This window comes from Trichechus manatus, unplaced genomic scaffold (genome assembly GCF_000243295.1).
Source record: "Trichechus manatus latirostris isolate Lorelei unplaced genomic scaffold, TriManLat1.0 scaffold00189, whole genome shotgun sequence".
Lineage (NCBI taxonomy): Eukaryota > Metazoa > Chordata > Mammalia > Sirenia > Trichechidae > Trichechus > Trichechus manatus.
Window position 1 is genome coordinate 3,641,289 of NW_004444125.1, and position 12,485 is coordinate 3,653,773.

The window sequence follows — 12,485 nt, forward strand, 5'->3', positions numbered from 1 at the left end:
GAATCTTGAAGGGCCCCTTCTCCAGGGATTTTCTGAGGAAGATGACTCCACATTTTCTGAGGACCTACACCAAGTAGGCTTCAGTGTAGCAATGGGTGGGAGGCAAGCATGGGCACTCCAAACATCATCTGCCAAGAGCTTTTGATTACACCTGTATATGAAATACAAATAGCCCATATGGCTGACTTGAGCTAGGAAACCCTGTTTGGGAGACTGCAAGTACTTACAGTTCACTTTGGGTGTCAGCATCGTTATTCCAATTGCCAGTGTGTTCTATGGACCTTTCTATAATAATTCTAGTAAAGATTCTATAACTCAAGATTTTATAAAGACCGATGAAAAAATTATATACTGTAGCTGAACATTATTCAGAGATCTGAACATTATAAATCTGAACATTTATAGATCCATAAATAATGAACAGAATATTATTTATAGATCAATGAAATTAAGTTAAATTAATATACTTAATTCTCCAGTCTTGTCTTCTTCTAGAATTAATTCCAGTCTCTGTTCCCTAGTTAAACTCTCAGCCAAATAGTAGTGACTAGCATTTATGGAAAGCTTACTACATGTCATATATTATTCTACCTACTTTACATGGTGGTATGGGTTGAATTATGTCTCCCCACAATATGTATTGAAATCCTGGCCGTATGCTGTCATGATCCGATTGTGCTTTTTAATCAGTTGGCCTCGGGCAGAGCAGGTCACTGCTCTAGTCTAATGTAATTTAATCAATCAGCTGAAGTCACAGCAGTGCAGGGTGAATTCTAAATTCTAAATAAATTCTGAGCTATAAAAAGAGCAGGTTAGACACAGAGGCCCACATAGGGGAAGACAGATACCATGCGAATATCACTAAGGAACGTCTGGGAATAGTGACAAGAAAGGAATCAACATGGCCAAGACCCTGATTTGGACTTTGAGCCTCCAAAACTGTGAGGAAATAAATTTCTGTCCTTTAAAGTCTCTCACTTGTAGTATTTCTGTTATAGCAGCACTAGAAAATGAAGACACATGGGTTATCTTATCTAATCCTTAGAGCAACCCTATGTGGTAAGTATTATTACTAATTGACAGGTAAGTAAGGTGAGATTCAGAGATCTCCTCCGAGGTCACACAGCTATGAGGTACGAGAGCTAGGACTCCAACTCAAGTGGTCTCATTCCAGAACCTGCACTCTTAGCCACCTGCTCCCCTCCTGCTGGGGGAACAAGCTCCCCTCCTGCTGGGGGAACAAGTCCCGCCCTATCTGGAACCTTTTCTTTGATCTTCCTGGCTCTTCTTTAGGATAGGGCTCATGTAGTTTTAATTCCAGGTTGTCTGCATTGAAATGCTTATCTCCTGATAGCTTGGCTGATAAAATTTTTGCAAAGAAGACTCATCTGTAATTTCTCAGCGTTTATACTGTTAGTACAGAGCACTCATCTGTTATCCCAAACTTACTGGCTGTGGAATCAGACAACAGCTATTTCTACTATCACCCCTCTTTTTTTGACCTTTCCTGGACTACATTAGCAAACTTCTGCAAGCTGCCTGTCTGGGGTCTCAGTAAGGTAGGTGCTGGCTAGATCAGTGAATACTCAGTCTCTTCTACACAATGTCCTGGCTCTTTGGCCTCTGGCTCAGACTCCGATAGGCTGCTGTAATCATTAACTATTGCAGGAAGCCTACAAGTCGACCAGGTGTCACAGTACCTGCCTCTGTTCAACAAGAGGCAGCATCTCTTGAAGTCCTTAGATGGAGAGAAGTAAGGAAAGAGATGGTGGTGAGGGGGTGGCAGAGCAAGAGCTGGGCAGTGGACCACGGGGCCTGAAGCTAAGGAGGGAGATCGGCTTGTGGAGCGCTGTGTCCCTGATTGCTGGCTGTATGATCGGCTCTGGCATCTTCATGACACCACAGCGGGTGTTGATCTACATGGGCAGCCCCGGGGCCAGTCTTGTGGTCTGGGCAACCTGTGGTTTCCTGGCCACGTTGGGTGCCCTTTGCTATGCTGAGCTAGGTGCCCTGATTCCTGAATCCGGGGGGGACTACACCTACATCTTGCGAACTTTTGGCTCCTTGCCAGGCTTCCTGGTCATCTATACGTCTGTGCTAGTTAGCAGACCAGCTACCATTGCTGCTGTCTCTCTGAGCTTTGCTGAGTACACCGTGGCCCCATTTTACCCGGGCTGTTCCTCACTACCCCAAGTTGTGGTTAAGGGAGTGGCTGCCACCGGTATCCTGCTACTGATGCTGCTCAACTGCTGGAGCGCACGGCTGGCCACCATGCTGACAAACGTGTGCACAATGGCCAAAGTGCTCTCACTGCTGATCATCGTGGTGGGTGGGTTCGTGGTGCTGGGCCAGGGCCATGGCCGCACAGAAGCCCTTCTGCACGCCTTCCACAATACAACGCAGCAGGCAGGGCACATCAGCATAGCCTTCTATCAGGGCCTGTGGTCTTTTGACGGCTGGAATAGCCTCAACTTTGTGATGGAGGAGCTCAGGAATCCACACGTGAGTCCGTGATGCTGCTTCTGGGGGTGAAATCTCCAAACATCAGCAGCTCCAATTATTGTTGGTCATGCTGACTCAGACTTATGAGCAATCTGGCTGGAAACATGGGATCCTTTCCTGTACTCATGGGACTTGAAAGAGAGGCTGCTCTCTACCTTTATTATTTTATGCAATTATATAAATAATAACTCATGTATACACAGAACTTTATAGTATTATACCCATGGTCTCATTTTGCTGTCCTGTAAGGTAGGCATTATCACCCCATTGTTCAGATGGGAAAACTGAGACGTAGAAAGGGGAAATGATTTTGGGATCATACTGCTCATAAGAAGCCTTGCTTGATGTCTCAGCTTGATATTTCCTTATGTTCTTTCCAGAACACTGTAATAGATACTTAATTCATGATTGCCAAGGTATGGGAGCCATCACAAGACATAGCATAGTTTGAGAGAGGGGATGGGTAAGTCCAGCCTGACTTATCCTACCTGTGAGCCTGGGATGGGACAGTCATTGCCCTCAGAGGGATAGCTCTGCAGGGCAGCTTGGGACTCAGTTGAAACATTTGAACTCTTTGGTTACTATGGGTACACTAGCTTGAGAACTTATTATTTTATTTTTTGTTATCTTTCTTCTCCTACAGGAGTTTTAAATTCTCATGGATTAGTATTGCCAGTCCATTCCTCTATGTCCTATGAGCTGTCTTAAGGGTCATTACTGCTCTCAGTGTCTCGGCAAAGTCTCCCTGGAGAGGGCTTTGGGAGAAGCTGGCAGTAGCTTGAAGACTGAAGTCCAAGAGCAGAGAGAGAGAGGAGAGAGCCAGGAGTCCTAGGACCTAGTATTTATTTTTGCATGTAATTCCTTGCACCTCAGCTTCTTTGCTTTGTAAAACAGGCATCATAATAGCTGCCCTACCTACCTCACAGGGCTTTTTGGGATCAAATGGTTACAATCACTGGTGGACGATGGCTAGTACCTTAAAGAGCTGTACAGTTGTGACTTTCAGGTGAATACTTATTGAGTGCTCAGGTTGGCTCTGGGCCTGGGGTAGGGGCAGGGGAACCCAGGACTTTGCTCCCCTGGCCCACTTTTGCTACAAGTGGCTTCATCTGAGCAGAGCCATAGCTCCATGACTGGCAAGAAGAGGAATTAGCTAGTTAAGGCCTTGCTGTGGTTGGGGCAGTGTCCTTTGCCCTCAGATTCCTAGAGTTTAGGGCTGAAAGGAACTTGAGAAGACCCAAGTGCACCCCCTACCTCATATGAGAATCCATTGCTGTCCAATTTGCTTCACTTTCCCAAGTTTGCCACATGACCTGTTGGGCAGGGGGACCAACTGTCTTGGTTACTCAGGACTGAGGAGTTTCTAGAAATGCTGGACTTTCAATGCTATAACCCAGAGAATCTCAGGCAAACTAGATGAATTGGTCACCCTACCTGATTCCTGCCCTTAGGGGACAGAGGCTTGGATATAATAAATCAGGGCATGATTGCTAGGGTGCTGCCCCCACGTGCTGCTGGAGCTCAGAAAAGAGAGATCCCAGTGAAGCAGGGAAATTTCCAACAGATCTCCTGGAAGAAGAGCACTGTAGTGGAGGGTCCAAGGACTGATATGGCTTGTGGCAGAATGGCTATGTAGAAGCAGCATGAACATGAACCCAGAGTTCAGAAGAAACAGGGCATGTTTGTGTCACAGGGAAATATGAGGGGTGCATGAGGACCCATCTCCGAGGCTGGTAATAGATCTCAGCCTCAACCTTACCTCCTATGCCCATCTCAAAAGTTTTCTGTGGGCAGATCTCAGCCCTAGCAGAAAGTTCTGGAAAGTGGTATTTATATAATGTTGAAGAGTGAAAGATGTGTTAATCAGGGACAGATGCTTAAATAGGGGGAGGATCCTATTTGTGATGGGATACCTCTGTGTCAAGATCTGAGAGAGATTCCTCTGCATCTTGGTAAAGAATTACCTCTTCTCTGTTTGGTTTAATGTTAAATTTTAAATTTTGGTCACAGCAATGCCATGTCTGGTGCACAGCTGGTACTGTGCCCAGACCTGGGCTCATCAGTGCTTGCCTGGCCTTCCCAAGGTAAGCCAGAAGACATCTAGGGTAAGCCTTCCAGGATATTGGGAAGTGCCTAGGACATGGGTTCTCCTGGAAGTGTTTCCTACCTTGGAGTCTAAAGATACCTGTCCAGGACTGGCCTGAGCTAAGGAATGTTGGTAACGCAGAAGCTGGTTCTGTGGATCCAGAGGGAGGCCTCTTCCTTCCATTTGCTCCTTGCTCTAGAATGGCATCCAAGGCTAGGGGTGACGAGTGGGAGGGAGCAGTCTGCATTCTGATTTTATGAAGTTTTCACTCGTTTCTCACTATTTATTGAATGTCTGCTCAATACATTTATTGAGTAACTCTGGGGCAGTTGGTGCTGAGGGTCCAACAGGGAAAACCAGTCCAAGTGCCCACAACTCCTGTGTCTGGACCCTTCCTTATCCATTTTCTCCACCGATCCTCACAACTTGCGGAGAGCAGAGCAGTGAAGAATCCCATTTACTGGGTCCCTAATGATTCCCAATTTCCAGTTGAGAAAACTGAGAGTCAGAGTAGAACCCCTGGGAAATGGCCCTCAGTCTGGGCCTGAGTCCTGGGGACCCAGAAACTATGCAAAGTTAGGGTAGTTGGTCCTGAAATATTCCAGCTGGATTGATATGTAACCAGCAGACTGATGAGATCTTTAACTTTCCTGACTCTTCTGTGTGCCTCTGCTTTTGTGGTTGCCCCTGCTGGGAATGACTCTCCTTCCCACCTGCCTGAATCGCTTTCATTCTTCCAGGAGGGCCTAGGTTAAGCCCTCCTCATTCAGGAAGCTTTGGTGCTTGCTCTTCTCTCTCTGACACATCTGTCAGTCCCTCTGTACCTCCACACCTCAGACTCTGGTCCATGCCCCTCACAGCCTCCCAACATAGCCCTCCTGCATGTGTGTCCATACCATGGGGACTATGAGCTCATAAGGACAGGCACCCAGCCGGATTCCTCCCCCAGGGCCTGGCACAATGTCCTGCACCCAAGATGAGCTCAGCACTGTGCTATTGAGCTTGTTTGGGGGGCCTGAGAAAGACTTCACTGGTGACAGTGTGGCCTCTTCTCCCTCTCTCTGCAGCAGAACTTGGTGTGGGCAGTGATGATCGCCATGCCCCTGGTCACCGGCCTATACATCCTGGTCAACATCAGTTACCTGCTAGTGTTGTCACCCAGTGAAATCCTCTCCTCTGATGCGATGGCTGTGAGCTGGGGGTGAGTGAGTCATGTGGTGTGTCTGTTGAATGAGGCTGAGCCCTTACTCAGGAGGTAGGCAGGGACTCTGAGCCAGGCAGGCAGGGGTCTCCCTTCATCTTAGCACTGCTCAAACTCCTTGATCTGGGGTCCAGACCATCCTTCACTTACCTTCTTTGGCTTCTGAAGGCACATAGTCAGAGCCCAGGATTCACTTGACCTGTTCTTGAATGCACCTTTAAGATCCTTCCTGAGCACCTTCTGTGTATTATAGTGTGGTCACCACTACTGTGTACTTGGCTTTGTGCTTGTCAGTTTCTGTGTTTCAGTGCTGAGCTCTAGACTTATTCTTGTTGGCCCCAGGCTGGGCCAACCTGTGGAAGAGGCTGATACTTGAGTATGGTCTCTATCCTTGGAGAACTCACAGGTTACCTGAGGAGAGAGCCATGTAGACCATGGTCCCAGGTTAAATTAGGTGGTTTAGGCTTAAATGCCCTGGGAATTCAGAGATGTGAAGGCTGAACCAGACAGACTGGACTTCTTAGAAGAGGGAGATCCATGTTTAAACAAATCAGTAGGATTAGGGCTGGCTGAGAGATGGTAGAGTATTCCTAGCTGGAGGAAAAGCACAATGGTGGGACTAGGTGGGCGACAAGTAGCTGATGAAGTGAGTGGCTTGTTTGGAACAAGAAGTGCGTTTGGGATTAGGTAAAAGGGTATAAGGACTACCCTGAAGCATCTTGGAAACCAAACAGAGGAAGTCAGCTAATGTGGCAGGAAATGGGAACCAGGGTTGCGTTTGAGTCTGCAATTGGGGAGGGAGCAAGTGATGATAACAGGATCAAAGTACCACCCTGTGTGAGGTCAACCCTGAGCAGGGAGGCCCAGAGAAGGGAAAGCATGTTGAGGGGTGGAGGTCTGTGATATAGGCTAAGACAGAGAAGACCAAGGATGGGATAGGAAGAAGTGATGGGAGTGATAGCATAGGGTAAAGGCAGCTGACTGTGCAATGGCACCTTAGGGGTCAAATATGGCATAGGTGATAGGTCATGGAAGGTCTTCCAACAGAGTCTAAGAAGGGGAAGATGAGGAAAGCAAGGCACCATCTGTGCTTTTGGTGCTCCTGGCATTGCCAGGGCAAGGAGTGGGATGACAATTAGAAGTAGTGCTGGAGCACGAGATATAGAGTGTCAGACAAACACAGCCCCAATCAGAGGTGATCTGGGAAGGCCTTGGCCAAGTGCCACAGCTAAGAGCCAGACTAGACAACCAACAGAAGGCCTGTTTTTGTGGGGTAGGAGGTTGTGTTCCTGAAGAAGACTTCTTGACGAAAAAGGATCTGGGCAGTTAGGATGTCTGGGCATTGCTAGATGGACTGTTGCATGGACACTGAGCAGACCTTCTAAGGAGGGGAGATCGTCAATGGTGTTACACGTTTATCTAAATTTGCCTTAGAATGAATTGCTTGCTCCATTTCTGAGTGTGACCTTGCAGTCTACCAGGCTACTGTCAGATTTCCTCCCCTTGATCCCTGTGTTGTCCTAGGAACCGGGTTCTGGGGGCCTGGGCCTGGCTGGTGCCGGTGGCTGTTGTGCTCTCGACATTCGGATCCACAAATGGGGTGTTCTTCAGCGGAAGCCGCGTGTGCTATGTGTCTGGAAGAGAGGGCCACATGGTGAGAAACGGAGTCTGGGGTGGGGTAAGGTGGTAGGGCGGGTGGGAGGGGTGCTGGAAGGACTGACAAGCCAAGCTTTCTCTTGCCCAAAGCTTAACATGTAGCCCAAAGCAGAACTTCCCCAATAAGATATACCCCTCTTTTCTTTGGAGAGTGGGATTCAAACAATCCATACATCTCATCTTCAAACTCCAGTCGCTTTACTTCTAGGTTTTTGGAAAAGCACAGTACTGGGTCACACTGTGTGGAAATTGTAGGTGATAAGGACGTTTGTGCTCACCATCAGTGCAGTAACAGTGGAGAGGAGAGATGGGAAGAGTGTCGATGCATACCCTCTGCGCCCCCTCCCCCAGGGGACTCTCTGTCACTGTGCTAGCTTTTGCTGCAATAATGCTGAATAATGGCCAATCCTAAATTCTTAGTGGCTTACATTAAACTTTTAATTTTTTGCTCATGAGTGGAATGGGTCAGCTGTGGCTCAACTTCAGACTGTGGGTTGTGTTTTCTCATTCCAGACCGTGAGTTTGTTCTTATCTCAGGGACCCAGGCCAAAGCAGGAGAGGCTACCTGGGGCGTTTTAGCCTATAGCAGGTGGCAGGAGTGTCATTTCCTTCTTATGTCATTTCCGCTCACATTCCATTGGCCAAAGTAAGTGACATGGCCAAGCCCAACACCAATGGATGGCAAGCTATAGTACTTCCACAGAACTGGGGAGAGGGAGATTAAATATTTTCTGAACAATAATACAATGTGATACAATTACCCAGTATCCCATACCGTGGGCCACACATACCTGCCCCATCCTCTTCTCCCTTCTCCTCTTCTCCCTCCCGATCCCTCTTCCTGTCTTGGGGGTAAGGAATAGAAAGTCAAAAGACCTGGCCGGGCACCTACTACAGATCTCCACATTCCAGTCCCACACGCTAAGCTATTTGGGTCTTGGCTGGACTCGAGGCACAGGCTTTTGGTCCCCCCTCCCAATCTACATCCTGGGCCTAGTCATCCCAGCTGAACCACAGAGACTCGCATCTGGAAGTTGTGGTGATTGGTGACTATGAGATTGAGCACACTGGTGTCCAGAATGCACTAGGCAGGGGAAGAGGGCTGGGAGCTTCCGGGTGCAGACACTCACTGACCCTCTCCTTGGGCCTGTCTAATGCCTGGTTCTGCCTCCCAGCCCCAACTTCTGTCTATGGTTCACGTGCATCGCCTCACACCAGCTCCGGCGCTGATGCTCACTGCTGCAGTGGCTTTGGTCCTGATCATCCCAGGAAACTTCAGCACCATCGTGAACTTCTTGAGGCAAGTGAGACTGTTCTTCTAGGCCAGGTATCTGGAGCCCTCTATGTGGACATATACACAAACACATGCATGCACACTTCTGGAAGCCTGGCTCATCTTCCCCATACATGCGCACACGTTTCAGCTTTCTTCCTCCAGCCATGTTTCCAGAATTAAATGTGGCTCCCTCCTCTATTATTGTTTCCAAAAATTCAATGAGACAGATGTTTCAGAAGGACATCAAGAGACAGACAATTTAAAGGCTTGTGCAGTCTTAGTTAACTTTGCAGGCAGGGCAAGGGATTATTGTTTTTTTATTGTTCTTTTATTCTCTCTCTAAGATAATGTTAAGGAATATTCAGGGATTACCCATACAACTTGTAGCCCTTGGCTAAGGTATGATTTTTCCTCTGTGGTCAGAGCCTGAGTTCTGGACTCTGACCCAGGATGTCTTTCTTTAACTCAGGGACAGACCCACAAACAAGCTATTTAAGCACAACCAGTTACTACATAAAAGTGGAGAGATGTTCTGACCCTCTATAATTATCTTCCCTGGGGTAGAAATGATGGGCTGTTGTGATTCCCAGTTATCATTTTATAACCTCATTTGAAGCAGATTCAATGGGCAGACCCTTAAAACAGCAGCAAGCTGGGTACACAGGGAGTTCTCAGTGTAATTTTTCAAATATCACATGTTGTCTTTCTTTGTTGCTATAAGTATAATTAATCTTCTAGAACTGGACATACTGTGCTCAATGTGACTTTCTTAAGAACAATAGATAACAGACATGGTTTGTTCTTTTTATCTTTTTTCCCATGAGAAAGAATAAAATCATTATATGATGAGTCATTATGTGGCAAGAATAAAATCAAATCCATGGTGAGTGTAGGGGTCTTCAGGCTGAAACTGGATAATGTGATGGAGGGTCTCCAATAACAGAGTGAGAGCTCTAGAATGATCTACTCCAACTAGGACCTGGCATCTCCCAGTCTTGATGGCCTCAAGAGATGGCCTGGTCCTGAACCCTGCCTCCAAGATTAGAAGGAGCTTTCATTAGACCTATGTCAGTCATGGAAATGGAAACACTGGGGAAGGCAGAGGCAAGTGGTTTGTCCAGGTGCTCAGTGGCCGACCCCAAGTCACCAACCCTAAGGGAAACTATTGGGTGTGGGAGGAGGGAAGTTCTGCTATGAGTGTGCTGGTCCCTGAGGGGAGCACAGGCTACCCTGAGATTTCCTTAGACAATCAAATACACTCTGTTTCTTGAAAAACACAAACCACTCCTCCCTTCCCTTGAATATTGCCCATCCAGGGGCAGTCAGAGAAGGTCTGATCTGGAGGGACTCCCAGTGTCTGGGTTTGTGAGTGTGCATGCCACTTTGTGCCTGAAGACAAAGGTGGCAGGAATGGGTTAATGTTGACCCTCCATACCTTTCAGGGCATCCTTCTCCTCAGTGCCCAAGTCTTGCCTCCTTCACTCATTAGTTTGCATGGTTAAGGGGCTTGTACCTTTGCCCTAAGTTTGCACCCAGTAGGTCAGCCCCTCTTGTAGGCCTACCTTTGGCAGGGCCTGGTAATGAGCAGCCCATGTTTTCCTTTCAGCCTCATAACCTGGCTCAACTATGGAACAACCATTAGCTGCCTCCTATACTTGCGAATGAAGGAGAAGAATCTTCCCAGACCTTACAAGGTAGACTTGGGGATGGACATTGGGCTTCTCCAACCCTAGGCTGCTGTACACAGCAGGTCTTTGGGCTGCAGCCTCATTCAGAGCCCCAAAGACGAATATAAGGGGTTGCCACTGTCATTACATTTGGTACAGAATTTCCATATTTTCTGGGCAAGGCATCATCTGCCCGATAGTACCCCTTTCTCTAAGAACTGATCCTGGGGGAGTGAGGGACAACTAAATCACCAAGTATCAACTCTGCTGGAACTTGTTTCTCCCCTGGAGAACCTGAGGGAGAACAATGGGAGACAAATGCAGAGAGGACGAGAAGCATGTGCACAGTTGGGTTCACATAGCATAGAGAGGATAATGCTGGGTCCCAAGCCTCTACTCCCTGGAGTGTAGTCCAGCAGGTTGCTCCCCTGGCCTACACAGGGTACCAGGGCTGGGACTGGAAGAGAGGAGCTGATGGAAAGTGGAAGCAACAGGAAGGAAGGTAGGAGGGACAGAAACTTGGGCCCATATACCACCTCCCATGCCCCGCTTAATCATCCAGGTCCCAGGGCCAAATGCCTGCTCTGTGCTCACTGCAGATTCCCACATTCATCCCTGTCATCATGCTCCTGGTTTCTGTCTACCTGGTGCTGGTGCCCATCGTCGACAATCCCCAGATGGAGTTCCTTTACATCTTCCTGTTCCTGCTTAGCGGCTTCCCAGTGTATTTCCTATTTGTATATTTCCGGTGCCAGCCCAAGTGTTTGCAGATGGCTACCCTGCATTTCCAGCTACTCCTGGAAGTTGCTCCAACCACTAAAAATGTTGACTAAAGGACTGGACAGATTCTGCACTGACTTCTTTGCTGCAAACATATCTCCACACAAATGGCCGTGCCAGGTCTTCTTTAGTTGACTATGCATAATTCTAATAAATTCTTTAAGTGCTGTAATACTGCTGTCTTGTAGTTTTGGGTTATCCACCCAAGGCAGCACCCCCTTCTCTCAGAACAGCTCTGCTCCTTCAATGGTGGTGGACCCACAGCCCGTCTGGTGTTACATGACTGCCTCTCTGGGTCATAGCTATTTGTAACCCAGGTGGACACCATCCCTTCTTTTGGGATTTTGGAATTAGAGTTCTGTGGTCCTATTCAGTTTCTGATGGTTGCTTGACTTGAGGAATTGTAAATCTTGGGGATTTACAATTGGGCAATTGCAACCAAGTGGGCAGAGAAGTAGAGAATCACGCTGAGTAGAAAAGAGTGAAAGAAGATACGCAGAGAGATGGTGTTGAGAAATTACATGGCACCAAAGACTTATGAGGGAGAATCTGAGAGGGTAGCAGCCTTGATCCCTGGCTGTTTTCCAGTTCTGGTCCCTGTCCTTCTGTGGTCCCACTGCCATCCGACCATCCTTCCTGCTTTTTGATTGTCTGGGACAACCTGAGACCTTATAATAAATTTCCCATTTTGGCTGAAGTGAGTTTGAATGGGTTTCTATTTCTTACCACTAGAAGAGATTTGGCTCTGACCAGCCTTCCTGTTCAGGAAGACACGATACTTCAGTTAGTGTTTAAAACTGCCAACTGGCTTGAACAGGGAAAGAAGTGAGAGATGTGTCCTCCTGGGAAGGAGGACTTATTGGCTTTGGGTAAAAAGGATGACACTGAAATTTCTAGAAGAAAGGTTGAAAAGTTAGAACAGACCCCAGAAGGCTAATATGCTTACAGGGCTAGACAGAGACAAGGGAGCAGAGATATGTGGCTGCCCAGGTGAGTTATGTGGGATAGAAAGGAATAACCACAGTGCCTAGGAGAAGATAGATTAGGAACCAGGCTCCTGAGTGCATCCAGGAGAGTAATTCAGAAAGGGAAGGGGCAGAGAAGGCTGTTCAACATCTCTGCTCCTGAAAAGTAGACCCAGACAGCCTGCACATGGCTGTGCTTATATCAGTGTATGTCCAGTATGGAAAAGGCTGTCACGGATGCAGTGGTCTCCTCATGAACTAGTTTCTGAACTATGAAGGCTTTATCAGTCTCTTCTGAGGGCACAGCTGCCAGTGACATTTTAGGAAAAACCTCACACACCTTCTCCTCCAA

The 12,485-nt window shown here is 47.6% G+C and overlaps 1 protein-coding gene across 1 annotated transcript; it reads left to right on the forward strand.

Annotated features, from left to right (window-relative positions):
• The first annotated feature begins 1,743 nt into the window (after window positions 1-1,743).
• On the forward strand, window positions 1,744-11,225 carry LOC101350348 (b(0,+)-type amino acid transporter 1-like). Its single transcript, XM_004387600.2, has 6 exons — window positions 1,744-2,502; window positions 5,656-5,789; window positions 7,314-7,443; window positions 8,621-8,745; window positions 10,328-10,415; window positions 10,988-11,225. Exons 1-6 carry the CDS (start codon window positions 1,744-1,746, stop codon window positions 11,219-11,221), a joined length of 1,470 nt encoding a protein of 489 aa, XP_004387657.1. The 3' UTR covers window positions 11,222-11,225.
• The last annotated feature ends 1,260 nt before the right edge of the window (window positions 11,226-12,485 follow it).

What these genes read in the sequence shown, in the direction of transcription:
- LOC101350348 (XM_004387600.2), top strand. Translation starts at nt 1,744, where the DNA reads ATGGAGAGAAGTAAGGAAAGAGATGGTGGTGAGGGGGTGGCAGAGCAA. An exon ending in CTGGAAGAGAGGGCCACATG is followed by an intron (nt 7,444 to 8,620) that starts GTGAGAAACGGA and finishes TCTGCCTCCCAG; the next exon opens with CCCCAACTTCTGTCTATGGT. An exon ending in ATCTTCCCAGACCTTACAAG is followed by an intron (nt 10,416 to 10,987) that starts GTAGACTTGGGG and finishes TGCTCACTGCAG; the next exon opens with ATTCCCACATTCATCCCTGT.